Source organism: Artemia sp. Qi Xiang Cuo, chromosome 7 (genome assembly GCF_049724085.1).
Source record: "Artemia sp. Qi Xiang Cuo chromosome 7, ASM4972408v1, whole genome shotgun sequence".
In the NCBI taxonomy this organism is placed as follows: domain Eukaryota; kingdom Metazoa; phylum Arthropoda; class Branchiopoda; order Anostraca; family Artemiidae; genus Artemia; species Artemia sp. Qi Xiang Cuo.
This window is the reverse complement of record NC_142800.1, coordinates 74,276,191-74,293,314: the sequence shown is the minus strand read 5'-3', so window position 1 is coordinate 74,293,314 and position 17,124 is coordinate 74,276,191. Positions and strand designations below refer to the sequence as shown.

At 34.6% G+C, this 17,124-nt stretch overlaps 1 protein-coding gene across 1 annotated transcript in view; it reads right to left on the bottom strand.

Annotated features, from left to right (window-relative positions):
• Positions 1–3,812: 3,812 nt before the first annotated feature.
• Positions 3,813–17,124, bottom strand: part of LOC148950675 (chromatin remodeling protein domino-like) — a 31,249-nt gene continuing 17,937 nt past the window's right edge. Inside the window, 6 exon segments of the mRNA XM_089091918.1 lie at positions 3,813–4,589; positions 7,221–7,364; positions 9,181–9,350; positions 11,068–11,270; positions 13,176–13,504; positions 16,218–16,334. Coding sequence (XP_088948044.1) covers positions 4,407–4,589; positions 7,221–7,364; positions 9,181–9,350; positions 11,068–11,270; positions 13,176–13,504; positions 16,218–16,334 — 1,146 coding nt within the window. The 3' untranslated portion in view covers positions 3,813–4,406.

Below are 17,124 nucleotides of genomic sequence, written 5' to 3'. Positions count from 1 at the left end.
TGTTTCTCTTTCGCTACAGAAATCGGGAAATTTACAAATTGTGGAGCCCCATGATTATATATCATTTTTGCTTCCCTTTCTGTTGATTTTTCACACACGTTCCTTATTTTCAAACTTGGCACCCATTAGGTGATAAAGGGAACACTTGTACCGAACGTTTTATCATTAAGAATAAGTTCCCTGGTAATCTTAAAAAAATTTCTGAGACGTGTATGATTTATAAGCTTCCACTTAACCAATTTCAAGACTCGGAATTTGTGTATAGTGTCCTCGGTACTCTAACCATCATTTGTCATATTCAAAAGCCCATTCATGTCCAAAACATAGGATGTAAAGAAGTTACGAACGTAGATAAAATACAAATAAAAATAACTAAAAACAGAAGTGAATAAGCGTACTTCCACAAAGGGTGGAAAATATAGACCACTCCTCCCTAGATAGATCCTTTTATATCCCTCAGTATAAAAAAATGCCCCAAAACTAATTTTTGCCGCTTCACTCCCCCCTAAGCCAAATTTTCCTCCCAAAACTAAAATTTTCTTCTTCCCCAAAAGTTTGACCTCAGCCTGTTGGTGGGATTTCAATTAAAATAAAACAAATAAGCAAACAACATGAAACTGAAAAAAAAAGTGTACTTGTATCATTGGTCCGATTACCTACAATCCACATGGAACAGTAGGTTAGTACAGCTTGAAATTTATATTGCACATTTTTGTCTTCAGCCAGATAACATGATAGTTCTGGCAAAAAAGATTGTGTGCTATCAACTGTGTATCTTATATTCAGAGGGGGAGGGGGGGGGGGAATACAAATCTTTCTGAAAGTCGTGACCAAATCCGAAGAAGCAATAATGATATGGTCACCAATCGCCTTCAAATGGCTTACAGAACTGATAGACTATCTGAATTATCCTTATTGCAAGCATATCTGCTTCAGTTCTGCTCTAGGATGACAGACTATCATTAAGAAATGAAAGAATCATTTCTATATAACTCTGAAAAAGCTGTGCCAGCTTTGCCTCTCATAGAGACTATCTGTCTTGGCTTTATTACTCTAAAGCCTTTGATCGCTTTGACCAAGTTTTTCACTTTTCAGCTAGGTTCGGAAGTGTTCAGTTTTGAACACAAAGATAAAAAATAAATATAAATGGATAGAATTATTGTTTGTTTAAGAAGATAAGATGTTTTATTTTTTAAATGAAAATTACAAAACCCAAAAATTCAACCAGCTTAATGGTTCTGATTAAAAAAAAAAAAAAAAAAAAAAATCAGACAAAACAAGATTTAAGAGGTTCGCACTTTCACGTTTTTTTTTTCTTTTTCAAATTTCGCGATTTTTTCTCTCACATTAAAAGCAATATTATTTTAAACTGAAGATTAAATTAAACAATTCCCACAGGAAACAAAGGGGACAAAAACTATATTATATATATATATATATATATATATATATATATATATATATATATATATATATATATATATATATATATATATATATATATATATATATATATATATATATATATGTATGTATATATATATATATATATATAGACCCTAGACGTTCAGTCATTTTGATCAAAAGTTTCTGTCCATCCATCGACGTGTGCTTCTATTAATCTTCAATCGACCCTTCAATCAGCCCTTCAATATCGACCAAAGCTAATCTAACACACTGCTTTTGATCAAAATGATTGAATTATTCAAACTTTTTATCACTGACCATCAACGCTTGACTCAAGCGTTAAACAGGCTCCTAGACGGTCAATCATGCTTGAGTCAATCGATTGACGGAAGCTTACATCCATAGAAAAATTCCCCCTTCCCATGGAAATATCCTCTAGACAAATCAATTTTGATGACAGTTTATCCCGGAAAATTATCCTTAACATCTCCACGCGTAAAATTGAGTCGGCGAAGAGAAAGCAAGACATAAAAAAAGAATTTCGCATAGGAATTCTGGCAAATTCCCCCACTGAAAAATTTCCCCTGTAAAGTTCACCCCTGGAAACTTCCCCAAGCAGAAGAAAATATGACAGGAACACACTAACATAGGCTACAACTCAGCTAACAAAAAGTCTTGCATTTTGTTTTGTCTTTTTGATTTTTAATTTCCACTTTGATTAGATATCATTTTGTTATATCATGAAATAAAATGTTCATTTTTTCATTTCATTTTGATTAATCAGTGTATCAAACAACTAATTAATCAACGGGGGGGGGGGGGGGGTCGTCATCTATCCAAATTCTCCGCTAGAAATACCAAAAAAGACCTCGTCTTTATTAAAATACCTCCCCCCACCTCAAAAAGAAGGTATTTTTCAAAATCTAGACAGGGAAGAAGTAAAAAAAAACCTAGAATATGGATTTCAAGTCAGCCTTATCTACTGGAAACTGTTTGGGAATTAAGTTTTAGTACATTCAGACACACTGGTAAATCACCATATAAAGAGATCCATGGCCTACAGAACCGATACTGTTTACATTTTGTAAAAAAAAAAAAAAAAAAAAAAAAAAAAAAAAAAAAAAAAAAAAAAAATTAAAACCCAAATTTTGTATTAATAACCTAAATAGTGTTTTTTTCTTAAAGATAAATTATCAACAAACAAATGACAAAAGAGTATAGTGGGAAGGTTGTAAGCCAACCAAGTGCACTTAATCCGATGTCTTGAATGTTGCATCTGCCTGTCTCTACGACAAAGACCCTTCCACCCCAAAATAACGTTTTTGTGGTACGAACCAGTGAGTATGGGTAGCAACACTCCACCAAGAATGGAAACTGGTACTAGTGTCGACAAAGAAAAAACATCAACCACAGGCGTCCTGAGTTTCATTTTATTGAGGGGGGGGGGGATCTTCATAAATTTTTACCTGATTTATGCCGAATTTTCTGCAGAAATCAATAATTTTGCTAAATTTCAGCTTATTTTACAAAATTTTCGCCTTTGGCGAAAATTTTACCGAATGCAAAAAAGTTGAGGGGGGGGGGCCTCCCCCCGCGGGACGCCCCTGACACCATCAAGCGTTTGGAATTTCATGGCATTTCTTACTTACTTACTTACTTATGTCTCCTGCCGGGCGCTGCTCGGCGTAGAGAGTGACGTCTGCCTCCTCCATCCACTTCGGTCCATGGCAAGCGTTTGCACATCGCTCAGCCTGATATTTGCCATCGCCAGGAACTCGGACAGGCTGTCAGACCATCGTTTCTTCGGTCGGCCGCGAGGTCCCTCCCAACCGGCTTTGACAGGGTCAAAGTCATGGATCGTTTTCGCAGGTATGTGTGGAGGCATTCGAAGTAGGTGTCCGAACCATCGTAGTGTTCGCTCGGCTGCTTGGGTCGAAAACCGAGACTGCTTGGTGAGCGGCAGCAGCTTTTCATTGCTGACAAAGTCAAACCATCGTAGACCTTCGATCCTCCTCAGGCTCTTCGACTGAAAGACATCAATTGCCTTGAGGGTTGCGGCTAAAGCTTGCCACGTCTCAGCTTCATAGAGCATCACAGAGCCGACGAGGGCGTTGAAAATCCGCAGCTTCGTTGTGTGACTGATGTTCGGTTTTCGCCAGAGGTGACGGTTCAGTCTGCCCATGGCAGAAGACGCTTTGGATATTCTCGCTTGTAGTTCAGAAAGAAGCGAGCCATCTGAAGAAATTATGGAGTCCAGGTAGGTGAACCTTTGGACAACTTCGATGCTAGTGGGGCTATCCAGGCTAACTGAAGGATTGGCAGCAGGAGAGGATGGGTCTATTGCCATAATTTTCGTTTTAGTCCAGTTTATCTGCAGTCCTACTTTTGCAGCATCTTCTAGTAGGATTCGAAGCGCTTCCAGCAACTGCTCCATGGAGTCCGCCAGAATGGCCAAGTCATCGGCAAAATCAGCATCTGTAATGACACGATCTCCAAACTTGAGTCCAAAGCTGAGACGTGAAGTAGTCCTTGTCACAACGTAGTCTATGATGACATTGAAGAGCTCTGGGGCAACTGCACATCCTTGACGCACTCCTGTCGTGATTTGGAAGAACGGGCTGCGGCGGCCGTTCACTTGAACACAGCTCTCCGTCCCATGGTGTAGAGCTTTGAAGACTCTGCAGTATTTCTTAGGGAGGCCTGTCGATTCTAGAATCCGCCAAAGAACTTCTCGGTCCACTGAGTCGAACGCAGCACGGAAGTCGACGAAGGTAAAAATAAGGCAAAATTAGTGTATCGCAAAACATTAAAAAAAAAAAACACAAAAAATTGAGGAAAATTCGAAAACACCAAACACTAGATTGTGTCCAGTGATTTTTCCGAAACTCGCGACAATTGCAACATTATAAGCTGCCCATACACTTTGGTAAAACGCTAGGTCGTTTTCCCAGTGTGTCTGAATATACCCTTATTTTCAAAATAAAAACACAAAATAATTATCAAGTGTAAAATACTTTTTGAAAGTAGGCCGTTGTGAAGTTACCCCCTTCAATGGCCAGATCGCCAAGTAGCCGTTTTTGATTGGCTTTCTTCAGGATATTCTCTTCTATCGTCTTCTCTGATATTAAGCGATATATGTGCACATCTCTTGTCTGACCAATCCGATGGCATCTATCTTGAGCCTAGACAAAAAAAAAAAAGTTAATTAGAGGTTCAAAACCATTAACAAAGTATAAATGGAAACAGTGTCCTCTGAGAAAACATTTTCTAGGTTGCTGCATTTCGTTTTTTTTTTATTTAAAGCCAATTGCTAGTAAAATTGTTAATTTACGCTTAGTCATGACATTTGCTGAAATACTTCTTAGACCCAATAGAATCCTGAACCTGAGAATCAGAATTGAATATAAATTTACATATCAGAAACGAATCTCAGAATCAAAATGAACAGAATCATAATGTGCATTTTCACGTCTTTCAACTACCTATGTTCTACATACTAGCCAAACTTTTTGTAAACATTTTATAGAAAAAAAAAGGTAAAGGATGCGGCACTAGACCCTTAAGGTCCAAACCGGCGGTGCTGATCTCCGTAAATTGAAAAACTCCGTAAAACTGATCGTCGGTGCTGATCTTAAATCCAAAAGAATCTATTTATGCTAAAAAAATAATTAAAAGCTAAAATATAGTTAAACATGTTAAAAATAAAACAAGTTGAATCCTAACCCTTTTAAGAGCATTAAATTCAAACTTAAATTTTCAAAAACTCAAATAAAGATTCTTTTCAACTTTCATAACTATGTTGGGTTACGAAATTACAATTCTACAATAACGTAACTTACGTAACTACAATTCTAACAATTAATTAATCAAATATTTTTGTCGGTTTTGCTGAGTTAGTCCATGAAAATGAGTAAGCATAATTTAATAGTTACACATGAACACGCTTTCCATCCGTAAAAATTCAAACATTAACAATCTGTTGCTTCCAAAATGCAATTACACATTCAAAGAGAAGCTATACCTTCTTAAGCTGCTTGATACCATATTTTTTTAGCTCATTCTATGCTAACTTTTGCATAGTATTGCATCCAGATTAACGTAGCTTCTTCACAAAGGTCTTTGCGTCGGGTAAAAAAAAATTGAGCCTGTCCAGAAGTTGAACCCAGGTTACTACTTTTAACCCGCACTTTCTTTTTTAAAATTTTGCGCCCGTTACTATCAAACTTTTATATATTTAACATTTTATCTTTCTGAGAAGGATTTATCAGCAACATTCATGATTCACTAACAAAACTGTTTATGTGAACTGAATACTGGTAATTAAGCTTTAGAGTTAAATACGATTTTTTTTTATTTCTGTAAGCGGACACAAACAAATATATACATTTCATAATATATTTATACATAATATATATTTATCTTGATCTTACATTTGTCTTTATAAATAAATACATTTATAATTTCACTTCCTGAAACAAAACTTTGAGCAGCTTGAACAAAATTTCGCAAACAAAATGCATTTTGGCAAATTAAAAACAACGAAGTTGTTAAGCTAGACGAATAATTGGTGTCCTTCGACGCCACAGCAAAAATACCTCCATTTTAACCCTATTCACTAATTAATATAACAGTACCAGAGCTGTCAAAATTCTCATAATTGCAAATTATAAAGCAGTTTCAAGTAATAACACAAGATATAGAACAAGCAACATCCGTTTCCATCCCAACAACACTTACAACAACATTTACACTTCAACAACTCTGTTGTACCTAAGCAAAGAGTGGTGCAAGTCTGGAACCAGAGACACAATTTATTACAGAAAATTAATAGTTTACAAATCAACCTGTGGAATATCTCTAACTAAATTAGAATAAACAAAAAAAGGTATACTTGTATCATAGGTCCGATTACCCACAATCCATATGGAAATGCAGGTTAGTACAGCTTGATACTTATATTGCACATATTTGTCTTTAGCCAGATAACATGATAGTTCTGGCAAAAAAAGATTATGTGCTTTCAACATTGTATCTTATTTTCAGAGGAGTTGAGGGAAGAAATTAAAAGAAGCAAAAACTACTTAAAACGATTTTGTCAAACACTACATTTTATTTTAATAGCAACTTTTTTGACTAATACTAAGCTCGCAGACAAGAATTAGGTTTTCATAACTTTTGAATACGAATTAATTTTTCAATTAACCATTAAATATCTCTGAATGTTTTAGGGCCCACTAGCAGCGACAAATAAAAAAAAAAAGGAACACAGCAGTGCTTCCCATGTGTAAGTGATTTGCTATGTCGCTGCTGATGAGATTCAGTAGTGCAGTTTTCATTCGGATCCACACCGTTTTAAGGAGGTTCCAGGTCCTGTTCCTCACTCGGTCACTATTCCTGAAGTAGCTTTAAATGGCGACCCTTACTAATATGAGTTTTTCGTTTTTCTTTCAAAACGCGTTTCCAAATTTTCGGTTACTATGGGCTACAGCTCATTCTCTAGTAGGTTGCGTTTGACACCACAACCATGACTAGCGTTTGCAGCAAAACCAAATTGAACTACTGTTATGTTTTTAACAAAAACAAAATAAACAGAATATTATCTGATTTTAAAAAAGAAGGCCTTTGGCAAACCCGTGATTCTGCGTCCTCTCATCTATTTAAGTTCCTTTAAATATTTGGTTAGTGTGTTAGTATTCCAACCCATTACAAACACTGTACATTACATAGGCCTTTCAACAACCGTGTTTAACGCTAAAGTGAATTACCTTAATAATGTTTAGTTATTAATTAATAACATTAATAATTAATATTACCTGGGCATCCATTGTAGGATTCCAATCCGAATCGTAGAAGACTACTGTGTCAGCTCCAGTTAAATTCACACCAATTCCACCGCTTCTTGTTGATAAAATGAAGCAAAAAATCCGCTTGTCCGAATTGAATCTTTCCATTAATGCCTAATATTCAAAACATCAAATTGATTATTTTGACACTTTTTAATTTGGGAAAAAGAGAAGACTAATGAGTGATCAGTGGGTTATTTTTTCCTCTTTGCCAAAAAGCTAGGAGAACAAATTAGAAAGCATCATTTCAAAAGCAGTAGAAGAGAAAGAAACATTTAAAATCAAGTTACATGCATTTATAACTTCCATTATACTTGAAAAAATTTAAAAATCATTAATTCTAATACAGTAAAAGGTGGGATGAACATCGGACAGCGAAGACGAGTAAGAAAGGGAGAGAAAGAAACAGAGAGTGAGAGTGAATGGCGGAGGGAGAGAGAGAGAATGGCGGAGAGAGAGAGAGAGAGAGAGAGAGAGAGAGAGAGAGAGAGAGAGAGAGAGAGAGAGAGAGAGAGAGAGAGAGAGAGAGAGAGAGAGAGAGAGAGAGAGAGAGAGAGAGAGAGAGTGATAGAGAGCGAGAGAGAGAGAGTCACATACAGAGATAGAGAGAGATAGAGAGAGAGAGAGAGAGAGAGAGATAGGAGTTAGGTGGCAGTTTACCCGTAAGCTAAATTTATTATATAGTGATTTATTTTTAGTTGATTTTATTTGCTTAATGTTAATTGTTTTTTCTTTTAATCTGGTTTTCCAGATTTCTTTATGCTCTTTGAACTACGCTTCTGGCATCTTACGCCCTCTGGTAGCAAACATGGTAATTACAACAGTAATTTTAAAAATGGCTTTATCTTGATGATCAACACTCTCAAGAGTTAAATTTTGATAGATTCCCAAAAACAGCTGAATTATTTTCTTTGAAAAAGTTAATCCAAAGGCAACTCTTTATCCTAGCCAACTATGTAATTATCTGCTAAGTTCTTTCCCATTTATTAAGAATCTGAAATAGGCAAATTCCAAACTTTGTTAGTTAATTATCTGGTAGCCTGAACAGCTGCTGTTATTTCTTTCTTTTTAATTGAAAATTCCTTATCAGTAATCGTTGAATTCTTATTTCGCGAATTGATAAAATTGTCACTGTATTTTTATTCTGAACACAGAGATATCGGAAAGTTGCCCACAATAAATATCTTAAGCGACATTCAGATGCGTTCTTGTTATATTTATGCGTTCTCTCCTGGATAGACATGTGTCTGTCCAGACATTCTGATGCGTAATAGATTTTCCTAGTTTCTCAAGATGGGGGACTGTAATTCTCCTATGAGGGGTTTTTGGCTTTTATAAGTTTTCATTTGTTTTCATTTCGATCCAATACCATTTTCGAGGTATTTAAAGGATATTTTTTTCAAAATTCCCACTTTATTTCGAAACGAACTTAGTCATAAGACTAGTCAAAATAAGTTACCATTTCTGAAATCAGGTTCAAATGGTGTTTCTTACGCACTAGACTTTTTTTCAAAAGGCATTATTATGATTTTGGTTACTACGGGCTTTACTTCGTTCTTTACTAGGTTGCAGCGCATGCCGTAACCATGACCAATATCCAGGCAATTCAAGGAAAATTTGATGCTTAGCTGCAACAAACTGCAGCTAAGCATCGAGTTCCAGAGTCTAGAACTGTGTCTAGGAGTTCAAAGTCTACTAATAATGAAGCATCTTTTGCACTATACTTATCATCTATGCTTAAGAGTTCACATGCATTTCTAGCTGAACTTCCATGCTTAAGTAAGTGCAAGGCTAGACATACATGTCTAGGTATGAAAGTCTTGCCGGGCTTCCTAAGCCCAAGCAGAGATGAATCCCACTGCGCCACTACAAGACACGACAAAAAAAATAATTAGTATAGTGATATTTCGTATATGAATAGGATACAAACCTGTCTTTGATCAATTTTGGTAGAGCCATCTAGTCTGAGGTAAGTATGCCCATGGAATGTTAAAAAACTTTCAAGAACGTCCAACATTCGCGTCATTTGTGTAAATATTAAGACTCGATGTTTGCCCACTTTCAAATCACGCAATAACCGATCCAACACTTGCAGTTTACCTGAAAAATAATATCAGCCTGTAGGCAAGATACTCAGACAATTAACATTTGTTTTGAAAATCTAAAAAAAGCGGGGCGGGGTTGCCGGTACTGAAGTTTTTGAGAGACGGTAATAAAAACCATACCAGGAGTTCCACTATGTTCAAAATCCCTCTTCCAAAATGCAAAGTTCCATAAAAAAACAAAAAAACAATGAAACATTATACCTAAGAAATATTTTCCGTAATTGAGTCTGTCACCCCCCCCCCCCTTCAAATAATACATATCTATATGTAGTTAGGCGAAAAACAATAACAGGAATGAGAAGAGACAATTATATTGTTTCTCCTAGACCTACACTTTTATGAGCCACTGGCGATCCAAACGACCAGCTCCCCACTCCCCAGTTCTCTACTCTTGGTACATCACATGTCGGCTTGACAAGATGAGACAAGCAGGGTCAACACCCGACCTACATTCTATCTGGTATATTTCACATACATTTAGGAAGAAATAAAAAATTAGCCTCTATAATATAAGATTTTATTTGATACAAATTACTTTAAAATTTTAGAAAAATAGGTACGCTAATTCTTTTCTCCATAACTATTCCGGGATCCAGATAAAGGCTGTCAGAAATGGCTCCTTGCATACCAATCCACGTAAGCAGTTTTAATAAAATATTTTGAAATTTTAATTTTATTATAAATTATTTAAATATATAAGACCTAAAAAGCAATATTCCCCATAATTGAGTCCCCCCCCCCCAATAAAAAAAAATTCTGTAAGTAATTTGAGTTTAAGATTATGGAATTTCTACCTTGCCTAAAGAATTTATTTCATACGTGCGCTTTATCCCTTTACGTTATATAACTGCAAGTTCTTAAGAGTAAGGCAAAGAAGAAGACACTAGCCTCGATAATCCAAACCGGCTGTGCTAACCTCCGGTTCGTGGCTCTTTAGCAAGGAAGTGCAATAAGAGCACTTAACCCTGAGCCCTTGATTGTCTTTGAATTTGTCCTGCTTACAAGAATATTCCCCATAGGTAGGGAATTCCTAATCTATAAGTAGGGAATACTCCCAAAAGGACTCCCAATACTCGCATCACATTAATGGTCAAACTCGTTGATAAAACCCAATTTCACAGAACTATAGCGCTAATCATAACGGCAATTCATAATTTCAACGTTAAAGCATATTTTTTGAAACTATAAATATAGAAGCTAAGAAGCCAAAAAGCTAAGAAGAATATTTGAAATATATTCATATGCAGTTTGGCGAAAAACAATAACAGGAATGAGAAGAAACAGTATATTGTCACTACTATTCCTACATTTTCATGAATCACTGACGATCTCAAAGACCTGCTCCCCACTCTTGGTATATTACATGCCGGCTGACAAGATGAGACAAGCAAGCTTCCCAACATAGAATCTACATTCTACCTGGTAGATTCCACATACATTTATATATGTAAATTAATAAATTATTTATATAGTTATAGTCTATTCAAAATAAATTGATTAAATATAACTTATTATATTTTTATTGAATTATATATAGAATTTCTGTTTTATTAAAACTCGTATATAATTAAAATCTATAAAATATTGCGATTTTTGAAATACCGAAATTCTACAGAAACTACAAAGGGTACGGTGCCCGATTTCACTAAAAAAATTTGCGCTCCAGTGTAATGGAACAGGATTAACAACTATAGAATCTTAACACTTCTTACCACAATCATATTGGATGAGTCGAGAATCCGGAAATTGAGTCATCATAGCACTGGCTGTGGTATGTAAAATAGTTCCAGGGACAGTCAGCTCGTTTTTGAAGATGAATTCTCTTCGTTGTTCGCGCCATAGCCTTGAAGGGGGCGTGTGACTAGCATGCATTTTAATGAACGGTGCCATTGCTCCAGGAACAACAAATGTGAATCTTAAAATAACCATTATTTTGAATCAACTTAATAGGGTCAATCTCAAAATGAAGAAAAAACTGGTAAAGTTTTAATTATTTTTATGGTTACTTATTTATTATATAATTATTATTTAATTATGTTATTATTAATCATTAATTAACATTATTTAATAATTTTGATAATAAAAACTATTATTTTGAATAAACTTACTAGGGTCAATTTTGGAATAAAGAAACAAAGAATTTTGAGAAACGGGTGTAATGTCTTCAGTGTCACGCCACAAGGTCGTATCTGAAATTTTTCCTGCTTCTGATATAATAGCCAAAATCGTTTTCCAAGCTGTCCTCAAAGGGAGAATCAACCGGACAATGCGGTTTCAATTACATTTTGATCATCCTGATCTATATTATCCTCTCCTTGAAAACAGCTTGGCAAAGAGTTTTTCGCAATTATTTCCAAAGTGTGGAAATGTCAGACAATAGCCTTAGGCGTTTTTTTTTTTTTTTCAGTTCAATGTAACAGCTTAATTGTAGGCTGTCTTACGGATGACTCAATCAATTATTAGCCATTAGTGTAAGCATTTATTTGTTGACTTTTGCCATTGTTCATTGATATTTCAAAGCACATCTTTTTAGTAATTTCAAGTAAAAACAACGTTGCTAAAAAATAATAATAATAATAAATAATAATGAAAGAAAGGTAGGCTATTTGAAACATTTAAAAATAGGAAACTATATTAACGGGTTAATTCTCTTACTAAAAGCTCACCAGTGGTGAGTTTCAAAATAAGGCAAAACCATTAGATCACCTAAGCTCATGCAATCCGGTGTGGGAAGTATATTGGATAAACGGGATATAAGCGGCAAGGGCGTCACGTATGGGGGTGGGGGGGGGGGGGGTTTGGTTGGCAAAGTCTATTTACGGTGAAATGGGGATTCCTAATGTTAGCAATCAGGGTTTAGTACTTGCTTAAATGTTGAAACCAATCAATAATGTAATTTCGTACTCTAATTTCAAAGATACTTACTTTCATCGAAAACCAAGGTAGAAAATTAGTCTTGACCAAGGCAAAATTAGCTGAGCCAGCGTTTTTGACTAATTCACGATAAAAAATTTTTTATGTCATACAGGACCTCACGACGCATTCCTTTTGCCCATCTAAAAACCAGAATGTTGCCCCCCCCCCGCTATAAAAATTTGGAATATACTTTGAAAATCAAAGATATATTCTGATTACAACAATGTTTTTTTTTTTTCAATGCTAGTAGAAATGTCTATGTTGCAGATTATAATTTTTAGAAATTTTTGTTTTGTGGTCTATTGCAACGTAATTGAACTTTTATCAGTGGTACCAAGTAACGATTTTTTTTTTGGGGGGGGGGGAGTGGCAATTCTTTTTTTCAATGAAAATCCCCAAAAAGGGCATTTTCCCATGGGAATACCAAATAAAGGCATTTTTCGAGATCTAAGGGAGGGGAACCACCCCTTCACCATTAAGTGCAACTGGCTTTTATGCTCTTTTGTTTTTAGAGAACAAGGATCAATATTATTCTGAAACCTTTCTGGTAGGTAATAATTACCAGAAACCTGACTAGTGAATTAAAGTGCTTGGAGTAAATGTCCCCCCCCCCACTCGCATCGGCGTATTTTTAATTTTGACATTGCTCTTTACTTAAAAGGAAAAGGCTGGTCTTGTAACATATCTATATTTTAGAGCTTATCTATGATCAACAAACAGCATTCGCTGGGACTTGTGTTTGTAAAATCTGAAGTGTCAAAAGGCAGCCTACTGAATTGAATTTGACTATGTCTGACTATAAAAACAATAGGCTACACTAGTTAGCAATGATGACTAAGATAAAATAAAATTTAAGAGAGGATTTCAGAGGACAAAGACATGAAATAAAACAAAAATAGCTTACCTAGTTAAAATATTTGTTAGTTCTTGAGCAAGCTCTTCGGGAGTCCTAACCAGATTTTCTAATTTGGTCGTACGACTCCAAAAGCTTTTACGACTCAACCCTCTAAAAGCAATGGCATTACTAACATTCACAGACCCAGAAACAGACCAAGGTTGATCAGCGTGTCGAAGGGACTGAACGGGTTAGTTTGAGGTAGGCAAAATGGAGACCAGATTTTGAACATCTTCCCCATAAACAGGACAGGCAGCATATTTGAGCTTGTTCAGTTTAGCCAAAAACACTAGCCTCTCTTTTCGCTCCATTTTTCTTTTCAGCTCCACAGTATTATCCTGGAACATTTCACTTATAAACCTGAAGTCTTTTATACGAATTTCGCATTAATAGAAGGAAGAAAGATAGAATTAACACATACATAGCCCTATGTTACTAAAAATGGAACTACCAGGCCTAATAGCCCGTGGATAAACCAGGAAAGGATCCTCCTGATCCATTGATCCATGCTACAGTTAGGTTTACCTATAACAAGTCACTCTTTTTGCTTTTGTTCATCTCTTCAGCACCGGAGTATTATCCTGGAAGTTATTTGTTGACTTTTTTTCACATTTATTGGCCTTTATTTGACATACAGTGATTTGAAGACATTTATATGAATTCCGCACTTAAGAGAAGGAAAAAAAGAGCATATACCAAGCCTTACGTTACTAAATATGGGACTACCAGGGCTAATAGCCCATGAATCAACCAGGTATAGATAAAAGGATAAAGATACTCCAGACCCATCTATCTATACAGCAGTTAGGTTTAGCCTAAAACATGTCACTCTTTTTGCTTTAATTATCTTTTCAGCACCACAGGTTTAACCTGGAAAATTTTTTTCTTGAATCTTTTTTTTTTTTTTTTTTACATTTATCGACTTTTATTGTATTGAAGACATTTATATAAATTCAGCACTTAAAAGAAGGAAGAAAGGAAGAAGGAACATATACCAAGTCCCATGTTACTATAAAGGGGGCTATCAGGGCTAAAAGCCCATGGATCAGCCAGGAAAGGTAAAAGGGATGAAGATCTTTTAGAGCCATTGATGGCTCTAAAGCGCTCGACACAGAGCGTCGAATGGACATTTCAGCTACTGTGTCTCCTATACAAGGGCAGGTGGCAAATCTGTCGCCCAGACAGGCGACAGCGGAAATCATACGCTCCCGTATTGACTAGCAGAACATCTATCCATTGTGCTACCAGGGGATAAAACCAAGCACAAAAAAAAATAAAAAATAAAAAATGGACTCAAACAAAGGCCAAACTCATTTTTAATATATTTATAACTTAATTTTTAATATATTTATAATATCTGAATAACCTATAAAAACAAAACAAACGAAAAATAAAACAGGAAAAAACAAACATAGCAAAATAAAAGCCACATTAAATTTGGAGGTCAGATTGAGACATCTAAAGGCCCATTCACACTGAGATTTCAACAATTCTGAGATACGTCTATTGCTAATTTGCGTCAAGCAGAAAATTTTCAGCTGGTCAGAAAATGCCGTAAAAACTAATTAGGCTAATTTTTTACGGAATTTTCTGACCGACTGAAAATTTTCTAATTAGGTTATAATTATGCTAGCGTATTTCTAATTAGGTTCTAATTAGGCTAGTAAAATCTCGATATTTGTTACATCTCATTGTGAATGGGAATTAAGAAACAAATATAAATAATACAGTCTAGTACAGTTGAACAGAAGAAATGAAGCAATTTGTTAGCTTTAAAGATGACAAGGGAAGCTGTGCACAAAGCTTTCATAATAGCAACGTTCGCATAATGTGTAGTGTTTTTATAAGCCTCAAACTAATTCACAAATTTATTTTATTTGCCCGGCGATTGGAATCTATTTTAAATCTTCAAAGTTGGATGCGACAATTGAAAAAGATAACGTGCATTTTCCTTATATAAAAAAAAAAAAAAAAAAAAAATTACGCTATTGGGCTTTTTACTTTTATTAATAAGCATTTGTTTGACACAAAGAAGAACCTCCTCCCCCGCCCCAATTTTTGTCCGACTCGAAAAAAGGACAAAAATATAAATAAGCAAATTTCTAATGTTTTTTTTAAGTTTTTCTTTAATACTACTTCCATTTTGTTATTGAATTTGTCTTTGTTATACTGTCATTTTACTGAGAATTTTTTATTGTCATTCTAAGTAATTACTAAGAAAATATGTTTTCCAATTTCCAAATTGGAAGTGACAATCAATTTTATTTAGTTTTTTTTCTTCTACTTTTATTAATAAGCATTTGTTTTGCACACAGAAGAAGTTTCATGCATCAAGGGAATGAAAAAAACGATTTTGATATTAAATTTTTTTTTTAGTGAGAAAAGGGAATAAAATGTACATTGATATACAGAAAACCTCCAATTGTCCTGCGCACCAAACACGATAAAGGAAAATGTATTAAACTAATCGACGGAGCATATGAAGTTACGCTGTTCTTCAGTGTTGCCGCTACCGGTCAGTCAATTAGAATGACACTTCATATATTCTCAAACAATATTTATTTTAATTTCACTCTTTTAAATCCACTTTTATTGTCCTTCGTTTTCATTACATTTTTGTATTGTCAATCTTCAGTGTACTTCATGTTATATTGTCATTTTATTGACATTTTTTAAAATTGTCATTCTAAGAAAGTACAAATTTTTTTTTTCTTCCGAAACTCCAAGTAAGAATTGGCAATACATCATTAGAACAAAATATTGTATTCGTTAATTGTCATTTTATTTATTGTTATATTGTCATTTAGTTATTGTCATAGTTTTTTCTTTGTGTTTATCTATTATTGGCATTGTCTTTTTGTTATATTGTCATTTTATTGACAATTTTTTTATTGCCATTCTAAGAAATTACTAACAAAATATTTCTTCGAAATTCCAAGTCGGAAGTGCCAATCAATAACTTGAACAAAATGTAGTTTAAAAGAAATCATTTAAATCACATCACTTACGTTAATTATGACTTACTACCAAGGTAGAAAAAAGAAAACTTACCCTGGTCAATGTTATTTTATCATACTGCAGTGAGGGATCAATATAAGGTTTGTCCGGTTGAACTGACCTTCCTTCGCCATTTAAATGAGGTTTGGTTTCATCAGATACAGATGGTTCCTAAAAGCAGAAAATAAGTAAATGACATTCGAGGAAAATGGTACACAAATTATATTTCATTCTATCACAGTAGTTTATCCAGTGACAACTCGTAACCATAACCTGTTAAAAGGGAAAAAATTTCTCTGGGGAAAAAAATGGTTTTACACTTACGCCACATTATTGCACGCTTATGAACACTAGACGCACACTGCAAATTTGAGGCATACTGAACAGCACCCTTATGAACACACATGCTTTGATGCTTTAAAACCAGGGAAAAAAAAATTACTTGACCAATTTGGCTTCTTAACAGCTCACTTGTCAAGAATTCAAATAATCAAATTATGTAATGTTAAACTTAAAACAGTGATCTTTCGGAGGGATGATTTTAGTCAAAGAGTCCTATCCTATGCAAAAAGGATACCGCACAAACGCCATTGCAAATAGAAAATTCCGTTATCAAAGATTTTAATCACACAATTGATTAAACTAGTGTCTAAAATGTTAAATTTTTTAATTTATATTGCAAAAACACTAACTAATTTAAAAACATTTATAAAACTTCCTTTATTAGTAAAAAAAACAAACTAATTTATTTTTAAAAGAACTGATTTTAACTAAAAATTAAAGATTTACTTCTATTTCTAGTCATTTTTCAGGGACAATGGCTCCGTAGAGTCAGATGAAGAGCTTAGTTTTCTTTACCACTTGACTTCTTTTTCTTAAATTTACGAGGCAATTTAGACAAAGCAGATGATAACTATAAAACTCTCAAAATTTTAAGAAGTATTTTCAGTTTCAAGATATA